Here is a 21,765-nt window from a genome sequence, read left to right as displayed (position 1 = left end):
TAAAATAACGTTTCTTATTAAAAAAAACTAGCAAACCATTCTCTTAAATAATTTAGAAGAGAAAAATGATGAAATTAACTTTAAATATTTTGATGTAGCAACATCAACCAAAGCATTTATGACATGACATCGAAAACCTGTTCGATGATGCCACCTAGCAGGAAGCATAATACCATGTCAGGGCATCCTAGGGCCTCCCTCGAATCCCACACTATAGTGTGCTTCCCGCTAGGTGGCATCACACTCCATATGCCTCCTCTAGAGGGATAACATCCGTAGCACCCATGTATCCTTCCCGGGACTCGATCTTGGGAAACACAAAGGTTTGGCCCTTTGGTCCCTTCCGCGCTGCTTGGTGGGGATGATGGACCTGTGGCCCACATTTAGATGATCCATGAGGCCCTGGTTCTCATGGGTACGTTAGTTCAAATCCAAAAAAATGTTCAAATTTTGAAAAAATACGATCAAAACAATGTTTAGATTCAAGAAATGTTCTAAACTAAAAATGTTCAAATTAGATAATTGTTTGAATTTGAAAAATGCTCAAATTTGGAAAATTTCATCTTTTAAAAATGTTCAGATTTTTCAATCAAAAAATAAAAAAGGAAAGAAAGAGAAAAGGATAGAAAAAGAAAAATCGAAAGAAATCGCCAGAACCGACAAACCAATGAAGATTTGCACTAGAAGCTTCCAGAAAGTTCCCAAAACCTGGAAAAACCAAAGGGCTTGCAAAAAAAAGATCAACACTATGTGGCCGTCCACATAAATGGGTCGGCCCGAAAACAATCCGAGCATGTACGAAGGGCTTTAACACACACAAATAAGGGATGAATAGGGTTTCTGGTCCTATTCAACATGCGTGATCAGGAGTGACGCACGCATGTCATTGCGGCTAGGCGTGACCCAATAACAAATATGATTTCTCTCCTTTTATTTTTATTTAGATTTAAAGATATTTAAATTTGAAAAAAAATTGGATTAAAAGTGTTCAGATTTAAAAAAAATTAAATCATAAAAAGTTCAAAATTTATAAAAGTTCTCAAAAAATATGCAGGAAACTGAAAACCCAATCGAAAAGAAACCAAGTACACAACGAGCCACTAGTAGACAGCAAAAAAACCAAATACCCGGCATCTCTGGTAGAAACATGAAACCAGAGAGTTACATGCTGGCGAAAAAATACAGCGCCATGAAACAGAGTCGCGAGAAACATCCCCACAGGAGGAGCGGTTCCACATTTCTTTCTCGTCGTCGAGTTGCTCCCCTTCCCTCCGATCGTCGTTCTGGCATCGTGAGGGGGAGGGGAGGCTCGGTTCTCGTTTGTGTGTGTGTTGTAGTCCTAGGTTTTCTGGTATTCAGGGTTCCTCTGTCAGCGTCATGGTGGGGCAGATGATGATGGTGCTCTTTGGAATAATGGTCTCTGCTTGTCGAACGTGTTGCTGACGAGGCCGAGAGACTCGTTGAGTCCAAGCTATTGGAATGGCTTCGATTTGGCGTTGCATCATGGCGTGGCGCCAGGGATGGGCTGCTCTTTGGCGTTGCGTCATGGCGTTGCGTCAGGGATGGCCTGCTCTTGGAGTGCGGCGGTCTTAACTGTTGCGTGTTTGTGGAAGATGGTGGGGGGTCCGGCTGATGGAAGGGCGGGGTGGTGCTGGCCCTGGATCCAGCGTTGAAGAGGCTCGGAGGGCTCCTCCGATTGATATTTCTTAACAGGCTAGATCCAGTCTTATGGGCTAGTGGCTACTGGAGCTCGATAACGCTAGCTCGTTAAAGCTTTGTGGTTAGGGGTTTCTTCAATGCTAAAGTGTGAACCAACTGTTGGTGTTTTTCTTCTCCGATAACGGTGGATGATGTGTGTTCTTGGTAGTTGTGATGATGACAGTTTGCAGCAGTATAACATTTTGTATCCTTCTTATATTATATTGCTTGTATGTGTACTAACTCTATCTCTACCTAATAATAAAGGAGCTAAGGTTTCTGCCAAAATTTTCGTCCAACTTTTCATTGGACCATTTTACCCTCCCACCAAAATCCATAATACGCAATCATGCCACCGTACCGGTTCTTTTGCTTTATTTCTCCTCCAAACCCAAAAGGCACAGCTTTCTTCTCCCCACCCTACCTAATCCTATCCTGGCGGCGACACTAGATCGAGGACGATGGTTGAGCTACAACCGCCCACCCATCGAGGACGACGGCGGCGAACTCTTAGGTACGTGGCTGGCCAAGATCGACGCTTCGGATGGGAGGAGGATGTCGTACTCCCGTAGCGGAGGAAGAGGCGCCTGAGGCGGCGCTCGAGCAGAGCACATGGCGGCGGAGCCAGGGCCGATTTGATTTCCCAGCTCGGGCGCCGTCGAGCGGTTCCAGCGCTGCCTCCCGTTCCCCACATCTAGCAGGCCCAACGCTCGCCGCCCTGCTTCCCTGCACGCCGCCATGGGCCCGCGATCCAGCACGAGCAGAACAGCGGAATCCCGACAAGCTCGTCGAGTGTCCGCCGGTGTCCTGCGACGGTGAGGACCGTGGTGGAGGCTGGGAGCAGCTCCAACGCCGCGTGCCTTGTGACTACGGTGACAGGCACTAGCGGTGGTACGAGCCTACGAGGATGTCAGACGAGTAGGACTCGTCGACGACCCGCTCCGATGACGAGAAATTCAGACACATTTGGCCGCCAGCCTCTTGATCTCCGGCCACCAGCAAGCTCCAAATCCTCCAGCCGGCGGAACGGGATGGCTGCAGACCCAAACCACCCCGTCCCCGACCAGCAGGCCATCCCCTCCGAGCTGATGACGGGGAAATACAGATTAACAGAGGTCAGCGAGTCCATGACGGCCGCAACAACAGCGTGCCCCGCGCCTCATCCGCAATACGCCTTCATGAGCTCCTTGTGCCGTGCTACAGCCGAATGTTATAGGGGCAAAGTACAGTCGGTATCAAGACTGGTAGGGAGAGCAACGCATTAGGCATCCATGTGTGCCAGCTTCGTGCTCATGCCTGACGACGATTTGGGGATAAGCTATTCTCTGTAGAAGTTGGATGGACAAGTCAAACTCGCTGTCTCTCTCACATAGTATTCTCGATCAATCTCGGTACCCCTGGTTGTACAACAATTTGCCTCTCCAAGTACTTATTAACTGACTTTGGAAACACCGTTGGATCAAATCATTATTTGCTGCTAGATCAATCATTATTTGCACTTATATAGCAGAGGCATTATTTGAGGCCGGAACTTAAGGACTTAAAATTTTGGAAATTTAATTTGGTTCTCGGTGTATATGCTCCCTCTACCAAGAAAATATATTTGGAAGTGTCGAACATTTTTATAAAAATTTCTACATGTACATATGCTTAATATACATGCGTTCGTCAAGTTTCTAGAAAAAACCGATATTTCTATGGTCTATGTAAAACAAAGAGAACTTTTATCTTGTGAAAAGCCTTATTCTTAGCACCGAATTTTATCTTTTTTACGTACATCATATGATAAGTTAATTTTTCATGAAAAAACTTTGTGAACGCGTAACACTGAAGATACGTGTGAATTTTTTGTTTCAAATATTTTAACATTCCAAAACGTGTCTAAAATAAAGGGAGCAAATGCTCCGATAAGCCAATACACCATTAACCTTTAGTTATCTCAGTTATGAATTATGTTTCAATTAGACTACACTAAATTTAATTAATTAATTGATTAAGGGGTTGCGTGTCGTCAGAAAACATATCCCGGTGCAACGCACGGGCACCTTTTGCTAGTAATGTTTATGAATAGAAGTAATGTATGCACGGAAGTACATCCTGAAAGGAAAATACAGCGCCCCAGATAGGCACCACCGCTTTGCGCGCGGCGCAGGCACCGGAGGCCCCTGTTGCCCTGTTTCTAAGAATGGCGTTCCCGTCCTCCCGGCCTTGGCAGCACCCGCCACCACCGGTAGCTGCCGCTGCCACCACCACCGGCTCCTACTCCTTCCCCTCGTCCGGTTCGCCGGCCGGGAGCGATGGCCGGCGCCGGCGGATGGGTCCATCCTTACGGGAGCCGGCGGCCGGTCGTGGTGGTTGTCGGTGGCGGCGTCGCCGGCGCCCTCGTCGCCAACTCCCTACAGGACCACGCTGATGTCATCCTGATCGACCCGTAAGCATCAAATCGAACCCCTTTCCGCCGCTCTATCTACAGTTCTACAATCTACACGTATCTTCTTACACCTATCTGCTGCTGTTCGATTTGTCCATGACACAATTTATCCCCAATTATGGCTAGCCGATGAGTTATATCATGAGATTTCTGGCTTTTGCCGAAACTATGGGGGTGCTTAATGGGCATTGCTGATTACTTTTTCGCGCATTGCTGGATGATAAATTCGTACATTAACCCCGTGATTCAGATAACTCACTAACATTACTGCCCAAATAAATCCCTCATAGATCAATCGATAGTATGAGATAAATTTTTAACAAGAATGACTTTGATTTGGTGGATTGATCTTTCACTTGTTAAATATAAAAATTGATCTTCCACATTCTGAGACAGAATCTTATGAATCACCTATAATATCCGCCACCGTTCCCAAGGCTGTATTACTTTGTCTTTTTTTTTGCGGGAAGTATTACTTTGTCATTGGATGCCCACAGTATATAGAAAAGTAATTATGAGGAATCAGTCAAACAGGGGTGAATACACTCCTTCTAAAGATGTTTGTGAACTTTAGAGCCAGATAGGTTAGTGATTAGTAGGGGCAAATTTGTAATAACAATAGTTTTTTTTTAAGTATATGATGATTATTGTTATCCATGTCTTAAATTATAGCTCCATCCTACTTGAGATGTTCATGCAAAATTAACACTGATGGATTAGTCTACCTTCATTGCATGTGGTTTGATCGGGTAAAACCTAACTTTCAACCTTAACCTCTTAACTCCTACAACGGATGCAGTGATTATGTAGTATCTAAACAATGGTCTGTGTTCATTGTCGCTCATCAGCATTGCACCTTGTATGCTGTAAACTGGTAAATTTTCCTATGAAAGAATGCTGGGAATGCCCCTATCTTATTTAACATGTTTAGACAAAAAAAAAACTTTCTGAAAGCAATATTTTGAGAATGCTAGCATAGGTGCATAACCCCAATTTCCCAAGTTGTACTCTCTTCATCTTAACCAAGATATAATTGCACACCTTTCTCTCACTTGATTTTAGGAAGGAGTACCTTGAAATTCCATGGACTAACATGATATCCAAGGTGGAGCCATCTGTTGCTGAGAAGTCATTAATTAACCACAATGATTACTTAGGGGGCACTCAAGTCATTACAGCATCTTCTGCTGATGTAAGGGGAGAGGCTGTGATCACAACAGAGGGTCGTTTGGTGGAGTACACATACCTTGTTATTGCCACAGGTCACACAAATCAGTGTCCGCGAAACAGGAGAGACAGACTAGAACAGTTTCAAGAAGGCAAGCCACCATGTTCTCCAATTGTTGCTTTCTTTCATAAGTTTATGTTTTATATCCACTTTTCTCTCATTTAGATGCACTGATAGTTGTTTAGACAAACCAGACAAAATAAAGTATGCACTCCTCATTTGTTGGAAAAATGAATGTTGGGAACTTTTTTGCTTGAACTGAATCTGTTTACACAACAAACCTATATCATTTACAAAACAACTACCAATTCCTTGTTTTCTAATAGACTTTTCTACTCTAGCAAGAGCTGAGGATCACATGTATCAAACAAATATCATAACTCAGTGCTTAGAGAATAGAGACAATTTTACATTAATCTAGGCTATTCTATACTATTTTAAGTAACTTTGTATGTACATATAACATAGTGAATGTTTCCTGGGTATGACTGGTTCTTTGCAATGTATATTTTGAGATCTTGAGTATCTGATCTCATTTACATTTTCCAGATAATATGAAGATAAAATATTCAGGGTCGATTCTTATAATTGGGGGTGAGTCGTCAGGCGTTGAGCTTGCTACTGAAATAGCCATGAATTATCCAGACAAGAAGGTGACGTTGGTTCATGACAGACCAAGATTGTTAGAATCTATTGGTCACAAAGCTGGTGGCAAGGCACTGCGTTGGCTGAGATCAAAGAATGTTGAAGTTCATTTGGAGCAATCAGTCGATCTGGAGTCCATGTCGGAGGGAGACAGGCTCTTCAGAACTTCCTCAGGGATAGAGATAACAGCTGATTGCTACTTCTCGTGCCTCGACGGACCACTGGGTTCATCATGGATTAGGGATTCCGAGCTGAAAGATTGCTTGGACAGTGATGGAAGATTGATGGTTGATGCAAATCTCAGAGTGAAAGGCCAAAGTAATATTTTTGCTGCTGGTGATATCACGGACGCCCCCGTAAGTTCATACTGAATTTCCATGTCTTCTGTTGAACTTCCACTTTAATGCAACCAGTTATCGCTGATGCTATCACAATATTGACATGACTATTTATTAATTTCCATTATGAAACAGCTGTTTGGTTAGTATAGTGTTATTCAGTTGTTATATACTGAACATACAGTTGTAGAAAGTTTTCTGGCGTGTAAAGAAAATATGCTTTGGCGCAGGAGCTCAATCAAGGATACTTCGTGCAGAGGCATGCCATGGTAGTCTCCAAAAACATTAAGCTCTTGATTGAAGGAGCCAAAGACAGTAAGCTATTGAAATACAAGCCTTCATCTACAACGCCGATGGTGTCACTGGGTAAGACGGATGCCGTGGTGCAGTTATCCTTTGCCATGGTCGTAGGGTACCTTCCTGCGATGTGGAAATCCCGGGACTTGTACGTGAACAGAACAAGGACTCTTCTGGGGCTTGCACGGTGAAAGGTAACTTTATCCTCACGCTTCAGATGATCTGGTGAATTTTTGTGCAATAGGTGACAATTTTGGCTGAAGGGATTTACGCTGCTAATTTGACCTTTTGGTTGTACACACGCCCCGTGTTGATCTTTCTTTTCAATGTAACAGTGTGGTTTTTATTGGGTTGTAAATTTGTAATGGCAAACGCCTTAAATCACGTATAGCTTGATTCACTTAATTCAAAGGGGTTTTTATGTGCGAAGTTTCGGTAGTGTATTTTGAGCTACAAGAAAAAAAAATTTGGCTGTGTATAGGAGCATATATTTGTCAGAAATTTGGCTTTTTTGTAATTCAAAATACAACATACTTTCCTCCAAAAAAATTACCGTACCCTCGAAATGTTTATATGTATGTTCGTATTTAATTTCAATTTTTGAAATACAAGAAATATGATTTTTTAAAACTCAGGAGAACTGGTGCTCATGTGCCAAAGGCACTTTCGAGTTTTTATTATCTGGGTATTTGCAAGTTTCATTCCATGTCTTTATTTCAATTCAAGATGTAAGTCTGGTAACAGTACTACCTTTTCCAGCCCCAGGAGCCAATAAAACAACTGATCGCTAACTGACTAGAGAACACAGCTGAGTGTACTATATGGCACCTGAAATGACACAACCCTGAACCAAAATGGCACTATAGTTTGTTCTTTCTGCTGTACTCGGACAGGTGCCTGAGAAAATCCCGCACGCACTGATCATTCACCTCGTCATCTCCAAACACTTTGGCGAGCTCCTTCACCGTAATCCCGAACTCCTCGCCTTCGTCTTCCACCATGACCTTCCTCAGAGCCGCGGCGATGTTGTCGGGCGTGAATGACCCGTCCTGCTCGTCCCGCGCCACCTCGACGCCGATCTTCTTGTCCACCAGATTCCTGGCGTTGAGGCCCTGCTCGAACATCAGCGGCAGCAGCACCAGCCTGACGCCCTGCGCGAGGCCCTCGGTGACGGAGTTCCAGCCGGCGTGCGTCAGGAAACCCCCGACTGATGCATGTGCCAGGAAACTGACCTGCGGCACCCAGCCTCGGCAGATCACTGCCCGGCCGGCGAGCCGCTCCTCGAAGCCCTCCGGCAGCTCGTCCATGCCGGTGATGGCGTCGGTTGGTGGCCTGAACGCCCAGATGAACGGCAGCCCGGACACCTCCAAGCCGAGCGCGATCCGTTGCAGCTGCGCGCTCTTGAGCTTCACCTCGCTGCCGAAAGCCGCGTACACGACGGAGTTTGGCGCCTGACTGTCCAGCCAGCGCATGGTCGCCTCGTGGCCGGCGACGTCTTGCTGCGGCGGTGGAGGGAACAGGCCAACCGGGATCACCGGCTTCTGGTAGAGCTCGCCGAGCAGCTGCAGCCACTCCGGCTCGAACTCGGCGCTGCTCCTGATGCCCACGAGCTTGCACCCTTCGATAGACTTGGCGAAGCGGTAGCCCTCCGACACGCCGGAGTCGTCCGGCAGCATCCCCGGCTCAAACAACTCGCGCGCCTCGTAGCCGCGGAACGCCACCGTGGTCGGGAACGGGACGTACTCCGGGACGACGGTGAACTGCGCCGGCTCCGTCCTGGCGTGCTCCCCGAGGCCGACGAGCGTCTCCGTGCTGCCGAAGAAGCCGAGGGCCGCGGCGCCGAACAGGCTGAGGAACGCGCATGGCACGCCGTGGCTCGCCGCGACCGTCGGTGCCCAGTACGACGCGTAGTCGGCGATCACCCAGTCCGGCCTCGACTCCTCCTCCTGGAGCAGCCGCGAGAGCTCGTCCTGGAAGGCGGCGTCGTAGGCGCGGCGGAGGTACGGGCGGAGGTCGTCGGAGGGGAGGTCGATGGTCGCCTCGGTCTGCTCCGGCAGGCGGTCGACGCGCGGGAGAGGAATGTCCACGACGCGGATGAGGCCGGCGAGGGCCGGGGGGATGTCGATGAGCCGGCGGGTGTTGTTTGGAGTGGACAAGAGGGTGACCCGGTGGCCCTGCCGGGCTACGCGCTTGGCGAACTCGGCGAAGGGCAGTATGTGGCCGAAGGCCAGCCATGGCAGCATCACGACGTGCATCTTGCCGCCGCTCTCCATCTGACGGTTAGATTCTGACCGAAGCGTCGGCAATGGAGGATGGAATTTTCCAGCGGGGTGCATGCTGTCGATCCTTGGAGTTGAAAGATCTTCAGGTTCTCGAGTCTGAACTTTGCACTCGTTTTGGTCAAATATGGTAGGAAATGAAGAAATAAAAATGGAAGCAGATCAATCAGTGAGTGTTAGCTGCATCAGGGATGATGTGGATGTGGTGGTAGTGCGCCGGCGCCGCCATCTCGGCATACTTGGATTGATACTGGATGTAGGATGGAAGAATACAATGAACTAGGTAACCTACGTAACATGACAGCGAGGCAGATATAGGCTGGACGTTGGGCCCATGGCGCGCAGCAATCTCCGTTGCATCGGCGGACGAAGTTTTGCTAAAAAGGACCACTTGCTCCACTGAATTATCAGAAAGAACGGAATTGCCAAAAAAGACCACCCTATACGTGACGGCAGGACCCCCAGGCGACACGTGGCGACATGCCGCCGTGCGCCGTGGCGGCAGGACCTGCCGCCGGCATGGGTGGCGGCATGTTACGCTGTTGGCCGACCGACGCGGGAAACGGCACGGTGGTGGGACATGCCGCCACACCGTGTGGAGGCATGCTGACGTGGCGGCGCACCTCGCGTGGCCGGCGCGGGAAATGACGCGGTGGTGGGCCATGCCGCCACACCGTGTGGAGGCAGGCTGACGTGGCGGCGGGAAACGGCGTGGTGGTGGGCCATGCCGCCACACCATGTGGAGGCACGCTGACGTGGCGGACCTTGCACCGTCTACTGCAACCTGCCGCCTGTGGCTATGGCGGCACCCTCCTGCCGCCTCCGTCCGTGGTGGCGCGTGCCACGTGTCGGCTGGCCGGCGTGCCGCCACGCTGCAGGTGGTCCTTTTTGTCAATTATTTTCAGAGGTGGTCCTTTCTGGCAATTCAGTAGTGCAATTGGTCCTTTTTGGCAAAACTTCTCGGCGGACCCCGTAGCCTGTAGCCTGTATGTACACTGCGTGCATTATCCTGTAATAACGAGTGGACGAAGTAGCCTGTAGCCCTGAACCACGCGATCCAGGAAGTCAGCCTTCCTTAACGATCTTGTAGGTCAAAAGATACAGCGACATGCTTAGCTACAGTGAGACTTGACATGACTGGACACGACTGTTGAGTACGACTTGCATTGATACCAGCCCACAGTGCAATTTTGGGCTCTCGGACGACATGGGCTTCATGGATTCTTTGAAATGATATGGATTCTTTATGAAATGTATGTGTTCTTATATACTCCCCGATCCATATTATAAAATGGATTTAGATACTATTTTAGTATCAATTAATATGGATCGGAGGGAGCACTTTTTTATGTAATTGTTTTATCTTTCTTATCTATGCGTATCCGTAATATCGTTAGGGTATTGCGTTGTTGCATTTGGTACACAATTGTGGCCATTAATTTCGCCGCCGTCACCGGTGTTGGCGTTACCAATGTTGCGCCACCCGTAACTTCGGGTGGGAGTTGAACATGCCTATTTGGGCCAAAACGGTTCGAGTCCACCCTGGGGTTGTTGTTTATGTCATACTCCTCCTCTTCCTCTTCGGGTTCTTCTTTGACAAAGCCATCTTGAACTCTCGGTATGTCCACCATACACAACTAATGACGTGCTAAGTAGATCTCGTTACTACAAAATTCAGGGTATGAGTCGACTTTCCCGATTCCAGAGTTTGTGTTGTCGTCATCGCAGTCGTCGTCGATGATGTTCTTCGAGTTCGTCTGCTAGAGTACCCGAGTGGATGATGCGTCGCTGCTGAAGCCGAAAGAGACACCGTCGAATAGATCGGCGGGATCTCCCAGGCTTGCAGCGGAGCCGATGTTGCTTTGTGTCATCGGAGCCGAGCATTCTTCGCTTGTGGAGCCGACAAACGATGCCCACGTTGCAGTTGTTCATGTTGATGATTCCACCGTCGAACCCAAATAGTTCGGTTCCGATCGGCGGATAATTCCCGTGTTCTGACGTGGAAGTCAAAGCTTCCAAGCGCCAGATCCACCCCCGGCTAAAGTCACCAAAAAACAAGAGAAGGGCAGGCGGGTGCACACGAAAATTTATTGAGTCGAAACGTACCTGATCACCCGATCTCGTCAAGTTGTTGCTTGAAGACGAGGTCGTCGAACTCATGCCTCCAACGCCCAAGCTTCCTACAGACGACGCCAATTGACAAGCGGTAACCTTATCAATGCTCATAATGATGGACTTAGGTTTTCAGGAAAGAGAGGGCCGGTGAATTCAAAGGCCGATCAGCCAAACTAGGTAGCTAGCGAAAAGTAAGATCAAGGGCGAACGTCATCGAGATTGTATTATCAAAGCTAGGGTTACATGGATGTCGTGGGTTGTGAATCTAGATCCCCTCTCGGTGCTCCTCCTAGCCTTTATATAGTGGGCTAGGTCTCAGAGTCCACCTTCGGGTTGGTTACATTGCTTATGTCGATTTACCCGATATGGCCTAGCCTACATATTTTGCATAGTCATTGGGCTTTGGCTCCGTGCTGTATTCTTCGTGGGCTTCGCCTATTCCTTCCGGGATTCGCACCAGAGATGGTAATGTTGAGTACTCGATATGGCATATCCATGTCACCTGACCTGATGTATGTACATGCATGTTCCTCTCTTGACATATAGGGTAGTGAGCCTTCGATTTAGGACTCATAAGAACTCTACCAAGATTTTTCTAGGTGGGGGTTTCTCTATCGTTGGACCAAGTAAACCTTCGATTTATGAGTTCTAACTCAAGTTATTGTTTTGAATGATCGCATTGAAACCATTCTCCATGTTCCACAATTACCCACCTGATAACCCCCAAGTGCAGCGGATCACCGTAGTACAATTCGATAAGTATTTGAGTGTCAAACCCCTGAGGAGCTGAAGGTAAACTATCTATTCTCTAAAGCCCTATAACCCACTTATATGGCCTTCTATGCAAGGCTAGGATCTATAGTGTGTTTATGTGTATGTGGAGAGGTTTCTACTACTCCCTCCGTTCCTTTATATAGTGCCTATAGATTTTCGGCATTTGTTTCAGAATATAAGGTTGTAGCTTAGCTTTTCTTCAACTACCCCTCCCCGTTCAGCTCCCAAATCGTTTAGCTCCCAAAAATTGTTATGGTAAGTTAGAAAGATATGGATTTACCAAATTTTACGTTGATCCCAAATCGTTCAGCAAAGAGTCTTGTGTAAAAAATACTCTTGCGCTAATTTTCGTGCCAAAAAACAATAGGCACTATAGAATGGAACAGAGGGAGTATAAAACTATAAGTGCTAAAAATAAAATGCAAAGAGTAAAACTAATGCAAACAATTAAAGTGCAATAAAGTAAAATGAGATGAAGTGAAGTAAAAGAAAAGAAAGTAACTCAAGGGAGTAAGTGTTCTAGCAAATTGCTACTTCATTTTTGTGGTTGTCATAATTAGTGAAGCACAGAGATAGTTTTTTTTAGTGTTTCTTATAGAGAGGAGCCATAGATAGGTGTAGCCATAAATTGAGCAATTACACCACTGGTGATTGATCCAAGACCAATTAAGAACAAACAAGAAAATTATTAAGACATAAAGTCCAACCACCGATGTAAGTTAAAGGTCCCCATAGTTATACCCCCGTTGATTAACCATGAATTAATACAACATGAATCTAAGAATTGGGACATGGTTTCTGTCAAGCTCCAGCTATCCCTCCTTCTATCATCATGCAACGGTGACAACCTTGTGCATCCCCCAACATATGTGTGCACTCATATATTAGTACAACAAGATCATCTTAGAAGATAACATATATTTAAAGGACACGAATGTCTCCTAGAGGGGGAGGGTTGAATAGGCGGTTTAAATTTTTTACGAGATGGGCTTAACAAATGCGGAATAAAACTAGCGTTTACTTTGTCAAGCCCAAAGCATATATACTATGGTTCACCTATGTGCATCAACAACTAACACTACTAGGAAAAGGCTTATAGCCGCACTCCTTACCGCCGGCAAATACGATTTGAAGATGCCGGCGGTAATGCCTTCCAGGGGTGCCTAACTCTACCGCCGGCGATTTGGGCCCAAAAACGCCGGGGGTAACGGGCTCTACCGCCGGCGAACACGAACCGAAGATGCCGGGGGTAACGAGTGCCAGGGTGGGCCACACGGGCTGAATTTACCGCCGGCACCCCGTACTAAATGCCGCCGGGGATAAAATTGTTACCGCTGGCCTTTTCAGGCCAATATCGCTGGGGATAGAATAGTTACGGCTTACGTACTTAGCCCAAATCGAACCATCTCCGTCCCCAAAGGCCAAATCCCAGCTCGAACCATCGCCGTCCCCAAATCCCAAATCAAACCATCACCGTCCAGCACCAGGGAGCGTTGGCGGCGACACCCATGATGATGACGGGTGGCGACGAGATGCGCGCCATGGATCTGCACGAGAAGCTGGAGAAGGCGACGGGGCAGATCGTGGCCTCCCCGAGGACGACAAGGGCGTCCCGCCCATGGCGCTCTCCCTGCTGCGGCACGTTGTGCGCCTACTCGACCTCGAGCAGGGCCAGAACAAGGAAGGCCAGACCATCCTCTACCTCGTCTTCGAGTACATGGACACCGACCTGAAGAAGTTCATCCGCGGGCACCGCCAGAACCACGAGAAGATCCCCGCACACATCGTCAAGGTATCTATTCCCCTCCGTACCCCCGTCGATCTCTCTCTCTCTCTCATCGTTCGTTCCCAGATCTTGCACGCCAGGTGTTTGTCTGAATGTTCCCAGAGCCTCCTCGCGCAAAACGCCAGCGGGAGGCGAAGCCCAAGGCGGCAGAGGTGGCGGGGAGGAGAAGATGGGAACGGTGGCGGCGCCGGCGGAGGTGCCCACCTCTGCCGCCGAGGTCGACATCTCGCTGCCTCGCGGTGGATGGATTCTTTCTCCAGAGATCTCTGCAAGGCCGCTTCGTCGAGGGCTCCGGAGGCCGCTTCGTCTTCATCGTCGATGAATCCAAGCGCGAGCGCCGGCGCGGCAAGGGCAGTGACACGAAGCTCCGGCCGACGGTGTGGCAAGGGCGTGACACTTGATTGCTTTTTTATTTTCTTCTCAGGGTGTTCTCTGTAAATTTACTTACTAATTGTAAATGCTGTGGACTGCATGTAGTCTGCAACCATGTGCAGCGGTGGACCAGTTTCTTTTATTTCTAAAATAACGTAGCGCCGGCGAATGTAACTACATAACTTGATGCGATGGTGGTGTAGAGGATTACCCCCGGCGGTTACAAAAGCGCTAGCGGTAGGACTATACCACCGGCGAGGTTATCGCCGGTGAATCCGAAAATGCCGGCGGTAAGCCTTTTCAGGTCGCCGGCGGTAAGCCTTTTCCTAGTAGTGTAATGCTAAGCAATACAAGCAACTATGTGATAGCAAAATATATAACATCAAGCACAGTGGCTATCACAAAGTAAAGTGCATAAGTAAATAGCTCGGGGATAGAGGTAACCAAGGCACGCGGGAGACGATGATTTATCCCAAAGTTCACACTCTTGCGAGTGCTAATCTCCGTTGGAGAGTTGCGGTGGCTTAGTGCTCCCGAACGCCACAAGAGGCCTCACCTTGAGGTGTGGTTGCTCAATGCACACCAACTCCACAAAGGCCTCACCCAAAGATGCGGCAGTCACACCACACATCGAGCGCCACGAAGGCCTCACCTTATTCTCCGGTGACCCTTGCCACAAAGGCCTAGGCCACGGTTTCCACTAAGGGATTTCCTTCAAGGCGGAAACCGGGCATTAGACAAAGCTCAGGGAACACATCCACAACTTAATTGGAGGCTCCCAAGAAATCGCCACGAAGGCCTCAAATCCATCTAGAGTTCCAAGAACCCAAAAGTAACAACTTTCTTGCTTTCACTTCCACGAATCACCGTGGAAAACTCAAACCGGTGCACCAAATGCAATGGAAAGAACACCACAAGGATGCTCAAGTCATTCTCTCTCAAATTCCAATAAAGATATAAAAGCTATTGGGGGAATAAGAGAGAAAGAACAAATAGGAGGAGGAACACCAAATTTCTCCAAGATCTAGATCTAGTGGATTCCCCTCACAAAGAGAGGGATTTGATTGGTGAAGATGTAGATCTAGATCTCCTCTATCTTTCTCTTAAATAGATACAAGATTCATGAGAGGGAGAGGGAGATAGCAAGCTCAAAGAAGGTCAACAATGGGAGCAAAAACGAGCTCTAACGGATGGAAAACTTTGGGGAAGAAGACACCCTTAAACATGGCAAGAGAAATCTGCCGGTTATGCACATGACTCGTCAAAACCGGAACTTCCGGTCATTTGGGACTGTACTACCGCCCCCCGGCAGTACCGACCAACTTCTGGGTGAATTAGGGCGCCCCCGAGAAGCTCACAATATACTGTGTGCAAAAACAACATTTCCGGAAGTTCACCAGAAGTACCGGCCGCCGGAATTTTCGGCCAAAAAACTACTTCCCGAAAAATTCAAGAACTTTTTGCATCCGGATTCCGATTTCGATGATCTTGGGCTCGTTGAAATCACAACAACATGCTCTACAAAAATATGCATAGAAACATCATAGTCTAGCAAAGGAAGATAGAACTAAAAGCAGACGTTTTAACCTATCTAAAAGAGATAAATCGGTAACACCTCCAATATGGAAAATGCAACAACTTGAGTTAGGAAACTCGGATTTAGGTGAAACCAATTTAGTTGTAAAGAGGATGAGAAGATATACCCTGATTTTTTTTTAAATGTTAAGAACAAGTGGGATAGATATTTCCATGAATTTAGAGGTGAAACCTCTCAATACAAAGAACTGGGAAAAACTCCAATATCGAAAACGCAACAAATAAACCATGTGGAATCCGTTTTCGATGAACTAGAGCTTTTCATGCGAATAAGTACTAGCTCTAAAACACGATATGGATAAGATCCAAATAACAACCAAGAAAGATGATGCAAGGATGCAAAGGTTTGAGCACTCTCCGAACGATACGATCGAGTTGCTCACTTGAGATCCCTTTTGCTAGAACGACCACTGTCCTATAAATCGGTCTCCCAACTAAACCACGAAACCTGTAAGAAAGAAACCCTATCAAGAGCAAACCTTAACCTTGGGCATTCCACTTGAGCTCGATGATGACGGTCTTGACCGCAACAAGATGGAACGCCTTTCTTGATTGTGATTGCTTGATGAGGTCTTGCGAATTGCCCCTATACTCCACTATGGGAGAGCTTCTTGTTCAACGCGTCTTTAGATATCCATGATCACCATATGAGAGGCAAGCTTCAAGCATATGATCTCATCGAGTTGGCTCATCTTGAGCTTGCACTTTATTTCTTCTTATTACAACCATGAAGCCAACATATGGTTCAAACATTGCCTATGGACAACTCCTACAATTATAGCTCAATGCAAACATTGGTCCATAGGGATTTTCATTAATTACCAAAACCGCACATGGGGGGTCCATGCACTTTCAATCTCCCCCATTTTGGTAATTAATGACAATCTCTTTGAGAGGGTTTATATAAGGATGCAAATTTTCCCGAAAATAACTACAATTTTTTCCATATGAGGGTCAATGTCCCGAAAATAACAAAGCATGCAAATTTTCCAAACTTCATAATCTGTGCCATCTAATATAAGAGTGTCATCGTGCACTAATACTCTAGTCGACATCTTTACTCTCAAGGCGGTGAAGCCTAAAATGAGAGACCGGAATCGAAAGGACACCGATGTCGCCTAGAGGGGGGGGGGGTGAATAGGAGACATTCGTGTCCTTTCGCCCCCGTCCTTGCCCTTTTTGGAGTCTCGTAGCTTCTGAAAAGTCACAAAACACAAAAAGATGCGTTTTCTGCCAAAGAGAATTAGAAACCGGGAAGAGGGGATTGTTTGGAAAATCTCCAAAAATAATATATAACATGAAAGTAACATTATATGAGATGGAAATATGTGGTAATATGTGGCAATAAAGTGCATAGTTCATATATGCATTTTACATGCATCACCAACACATTTTTCTCCTTGCTATTTCCTAATAATACCAAAAAAAAAACTCCTCCAACACAAATAGTATCTCTATAAACATTACAAACCTGAGCTAATTGAACCGAAAAAGGTCTATTTAACTATAATTAAATTATATTGGAAGCAGTCCTCCTTATTTTTCAAAGGACTATGATGAAAAACCTATTCTCTTCCACTTTCATGATCTCTAACTTTCTGTGATCCATCCCTATTAAAAGAAGCCCGGATCTACCTAAAACCATTGGAAGTCTTTGTGGCCCTTGATTGGGGGTAGAACCATAAAAAAACAAAGAAAGATCATGAACTGATTTGTTTCCGATAAAATATATGCCTTGCATTTTTCGAGTGTACCGCGCTTACGCGTATTGATTTTGTATGAGTTCATTTAATTTTTAGATCATTGGGCAACTTACATGCATTGGACAGAAACAAATGACTTTCCATTAATCCCATTATGGTGGGAAAATGTGTTCGAAGCAGTACGACGAGTACCACTACGAGGATATGAAGACATCAAAATCGTTTATCTCTGATAAGTAAAATGAGATTGTCTTCCAAAGATCGAATATGTGAGCAACCAAAGAAGGTCAGTACGCCTTTGTGTATTTCTCTTCTGTTAGGCACGAAATAGTACCCTCGGGATCCAAGTAATTTGAAAGAAAAATGTAGCAACAACAAGAAAAGAATGAATGAACAGCTGCGTTTCTGACGAACAAAACGGGAGGAATTGATCGATCGTCATGAAGGGTAGAGCGCCAAGAACTTGGGAGACAAGCAAGGCGAGCTCCTCCAAACCCTGGAGTGCAGCTTGAGCATCTCGTGCACCTTCTCCTTGGTCTTCACCCCGCACAGCTCCGACCGCAGCGCCAGGCACAGCTTGCCCACGACGCCGGACTGCGCCATCTCCTGCAGCACGGCGGGCGTCGCCGCGTGCCGGACCACGGACCGGAGCACGCGCACCGCGCGCTCGCTCGCCGCCTCGGAGACCCGTAGCACCTTCTTGCCCACCACCGCCACGCCCGCGGCGTGCGCCACCAGCTCGGCACGCCCCTCGGCGCACGTGCACAGCCGGTCCAGCACGGCCAACGCGAGCTCGCAGACCCGCCTCTCGGGCTCGTCTAGCAGCAGCTCCACGAGAGCCGGCACCGCGCCGGCGCCGACGATCTTGACGCGGTTCCTGCCGTAGGGGCACAGCGCGGAGAGCGCGTGGAGCGCCGCCTTGGTCGCGCGGGTGGAGACGCGGTCGCGGACCACGCGGATCACCTCGGCGAGGAGCTCCAGCTCCAGCCCGATCACCCATGCCGGCACGGCCACGTCCGCGAGTGCCCTCACGAGCCGCACGGCCTGCGCCCGCGACTGCAGGTTCGACGAGCGGAGCACGGCAGTGAGGGACGATGCCAGGTTGCCGTGCCTGGACACGATGCGGGCCAGGTCCTGCTCCGGGATCCGGAGCGACGCGAGGACCCCGACGGCCTCCTCCCGCGCCGTGGAGCAGGCGCTGTCGCCGGTGAGCACGCGGGACAGCACGTCGAACACCCCGTCCTGGGACTCCAGCATTGCCCGCCTGTGGTCGGACTCGGCCGCCAGCTCCCCCAGCTTCCTGAGCGCGCCGACCTGGGCCGCGGCGGCGTCGGAGAGCAGCGACGCGAGCTCGTCCCGGTGCAGGGGCCGCAGCGCGGCCACCTCCTCCTCGTCGAGGCCAGACCCGGGGGCGAGGGTCGCGATCCAGGAGCCGATGAGGCGGCGCAGGGTGTCGTTGGGCGTGAGGTGGAGCTCCGGCTCGAGCGGCTGGCGCGTGACGGGGCAGGTGCTTGAGGCGGGCGAGGCGAGCCAGCGCGAGATGGCGGCGCGGTCGTAGGAGATGCCGGTGGGGAGAGTCACCGGGTCGCGCATGAGCTGCAGCGAGATCGGGCAGAGGAAGTAGGACGGCACCTCGGCGGGAGGCGCGCTCGGTGGCGCCATGGCTGCCATGATGACGATCCCCGGAAGCTCGATCGTTTACGTTAGACGCGTCCGACGAAATGCGCCGCGGGTTGACGAAATGCCGGTGGGCGCGGAGTAGAATATATAAGACGTAGGTGGCCGTGGCCGGTGCGCGTCTGCAAGCTGGAGTATAGTAGCGTCGGGCTTGGAAAGAAGCTGGGAGGAAGAAGACCGAGCTCGGGAGAGAGCGGGAGGGAGCGCGGGTTGCGGAGGCGCAGCAGTTGTCGCCGGATTATTTAAGGCTTCGGGATTAGTATTCGTCGTCGTAGTGGTGTTCACATGCTCCCGCTCACCGGCCGCGCTTTCTTTACTAGTCGCTCGCGGCCGAGGGTCAGAGACAGCTGCATCTTCCGATTGGGCCCTTACTTTGACATAATTTGCAAATCCAGCCGCTATAGCTTGTTTGACATTTGGTTTAGTTGACTTTCTCTGGTGTTCGTTTAGCGTTGTGGTAGTTGAAGTTTCGTCTTCCTTCGTTTTCACCGGAGATGTATGGAGCAGTGCTGAAGCTTGTGGTGGCGAGCCGACGATGGCAACTCGCCGCGGCGTTTCGACCTTTCGTTCATAGCTGCCAGGAGCTTGGACTTGGTGTGCTGATCCAGACTTCCAAGCCTGGGTACGGTAAACTGAAGGTGGTGAATTATTCAAGTTTTAGACCCTTGGCTCAAGTTCTTTGCAAGAGCTCTATCACTGGTTCCAATTTTCTTGGAGTACGTCTATCGAGGGTTGTTCCAGAAATACCAGCAGCCTGAGGATCCTTTCCACAAATAAGCCTTTGCAAGCGATGGATCGGAACAGTGGGGGAGGCTGCAACTGTTGACCTGGAAAATGTTTGACATTAACAATCTGTATCAGGCAGAAGCGTAGAAATCCGTGCTGTCTGTGCCCTGTTAGCTGTGTTGTTTATTCTTATTCAGATCTCCGACCCTTGCAGCCATGTTCCATCTCTAGAGATGTGAGCACCGCGGCTCGATTAGGTGCCCAGCTCCCAGAGGTTTTGACCACCTAATTCCGACTTGTTTAATGCTTCGCCTGATCTGAACCCACGATCTGCTCCAATCTGTCCACGACGAGTTCTTAAATCATACGTCTTCGGAATCTTTCCGTGGATCCCTCTTTCAAATGCTATGATCTATCTTATCGATGTGACATTTTGTAGTTTCATGAGAGTACACCAGTTTTAGGATTCCATTACACATTTTTTTTACCCACGTGGCAATGTTTTTTGTTTTGAAAACCGAAAGTTGTCATCCCGATTTGTGTGAGGAATTACTAACCCTTTTTCTTTTTGGGGTATATGGTTGATACAAACTTTCTATTCCTTCTATCCACAAAATCTGCCGCTTTATATACGAGTCAATCAATATTTGAAATTAGCGGTATCTTTCAATTGATACTTGGGAATATGGATGCACATTGGCCTCGAAAAGTTACATTATGAGACCATATTGACAACTTCTTCGAAGTAGGGAACAATATGTATGCACAATTGCATTGTGTGCATGGTTATGAAATGGCGATGTATAGACGTCACCACGTAGACAATTGACCAATCCCACCGAATGATAATATAAATCGGTGCTCAACTTCTCCAAGAACTTGACACCTGGATAGAGTTGGACAATGCATTGTTTAGATCTCTCCTCTTTTAGATCCCAATCTTCATAGACATAAGACATAGTAACCCAATAATTGTCAATTGAATACATTGCCATGCTAGATCACTAGTTTGATCCACAATTTTGACAAATCTAGGGGTACAAGGAGTTTAGAAAAGAAATATGTCTACGGTTGATATAATGTCATATGTCAGACTATCATCATCCATTTAAGTACCGCAGTTATAAAAACATTGTGCACATCAGGCTCCATTTAACTAACCATGCACATTCTCTCTTATGGACCAATAGCCATAGGCTCATGAATGAAATCATTTGACCTTTTGTTGTTCTTTGCTAGCAATATCTCTGTCCTCTGTGGATTTAGGAAACTCTATCAAGTCTATCTCCAAGCCTTTCTTCATGGAGCTGATAATGTTGATCACATGGTCCATTTGGGTTACTCGCAGTGACTTCATCTTCAAGACAGTCACTCCTAGTGTTTACGGGTGTACTCCCTCCGTTCCTTTTTAATTGACTCAAATTTAGTACAAAGTTGTACTAAATCTAAGTCAATTAAAAAAGAACGGAGGGAGTAGGAAGCAGTTCAAAGAGGAACTTGCCCTCCTAGTTCACAAAGGAAAGAGGAAATCCTATCATAGCATAACTGACTGGGTAGCAAACTTTAGATAGATTTTCTTCTCTAGGCTTGTGGCCTCTGTTAGTTGCTCTATCACCTTGTAAACTCTTTTTTCTTCCAGTCGAATAAAATGAAAAAATACACAGTGGAGAAACCCATTGTTCAGCTTCAAACAAAAATCATTTAACCTTTAAGAGCCTCCATATATTTCTCTCTCTTATATTTCACTCTAGACTAGATCCGTCTAGGCCGGATCCAAGTACGTATATTTGTGTGATGTCAACGATAATACTATCCAAATGATCTCGCGCCCCCGGTGTTCGATAAAACAAGGGTTTGAATTGCGCACCAAGAATCATCCACTATTCTTTTGATGCTAATTAGAATTAACTTTGTCAACGTTGTACTTAACCAAATTGATGTGGCCTGCTGGCTGCTGGAGTGGACCGTGTTGTTCGGCGAGGTGCCTGCTTGGCCACGAGTCCACGATTCATGTCCAGTCGGCAGGTAATTAATTTATGTTTACTTAGTTACTTGTCCACACAAAATTTACATTCCAATTTTCCAATTAGGTCTAGTGGT

The 21,765-nt window shown here is 47.8% G+C and overlaps 3 protein-coding genes across 3 annotated transcripts; 1 reads left to right on the top strand and 2 right to left on the bottom strand.

Annotated features, from left to right (window-relative positions):
* Window positions 1–3,995: 3,995 nt before the first annotated feature.
* Window positions 3,996–7,059, top strand: LOC124662763 (ferroptosis suppressor protein 1-like). Its single transcript, XM_047200564.1, has 4 exons — window positions 3,996–4,129; window positions 5,192–5,448; window positions 5,907–6,358; window positions 6,571–7,059. Exons 1-4 carry the CDS (start codon window positions 3,996–3,998, stop codon window positions 6,826–6,828), a joined length of 1,101 nt encoding a protein of 366 aa, XP_047056520.1. The 3' UTR covers window positions 6,829–7,059.
* A 262-nt stretch (window positions 7,060–7,321) lies between these two features.
* LOC124665193 (UDP-glycosyltransferase 91C1-like) lies at window positions 7,322–9,198 on the bottom strand. Its single transcript, XM_047202615.1, has one exon. The coding sequence runs from the start codon at window positions 8,971–8,973 to the stop codon at window positions 7,498–7,500; it is 1,476 nt and encodes a 491-aa protein (XP_047058571.1). The 5' UTR covers window positions 8,974–9,198; the 3' UTR covers window positions 7,322–7,497.
* An 8,334-nt stretch (window positions 9,199–17,532) lies between these two features.
* LOC124668261 (E3 ubiquitin-protein ligase PUB23-like) lies at window positions 17,533–19,088 on the bottom strand. Its single transcript, XM_047205430.1, has one exon. The coding sequence runs from the start codon at window positions 18,931–18,933 to the stop codon at window positions 17,701–17,703; it is 1,233 nt and encodes a 410-aa protein (XP_047061386.1). The 5' UTR covers window positions 18,934–19,088; the 3' UTR covers window positions 17,533–17,700.
* Window positions 19,089–21,765: the final 2,677 nt, after the last annotated feature.

Source organism: Lolium rigidum, chromosome 6, assembly GCF_022539505.1.
Source record: "Lolium rigidum isolate FL_2022 chromosome 6, APGP_CSIRO_Lrig_0.1, whole genome shotgun sequence".
Classification (NCBI taxonomy): domain Eukaryota; kingdom Viridiplantae; phylum Streptophyta; class Magnoliopsida; order Poales; family Poaceae; genus Lolium; species Lolium rigidum.
Note: the sequence above shows the minus strand (reverse complement) of the source record. Positions and strands in the feature narration are given on the sequence as shown.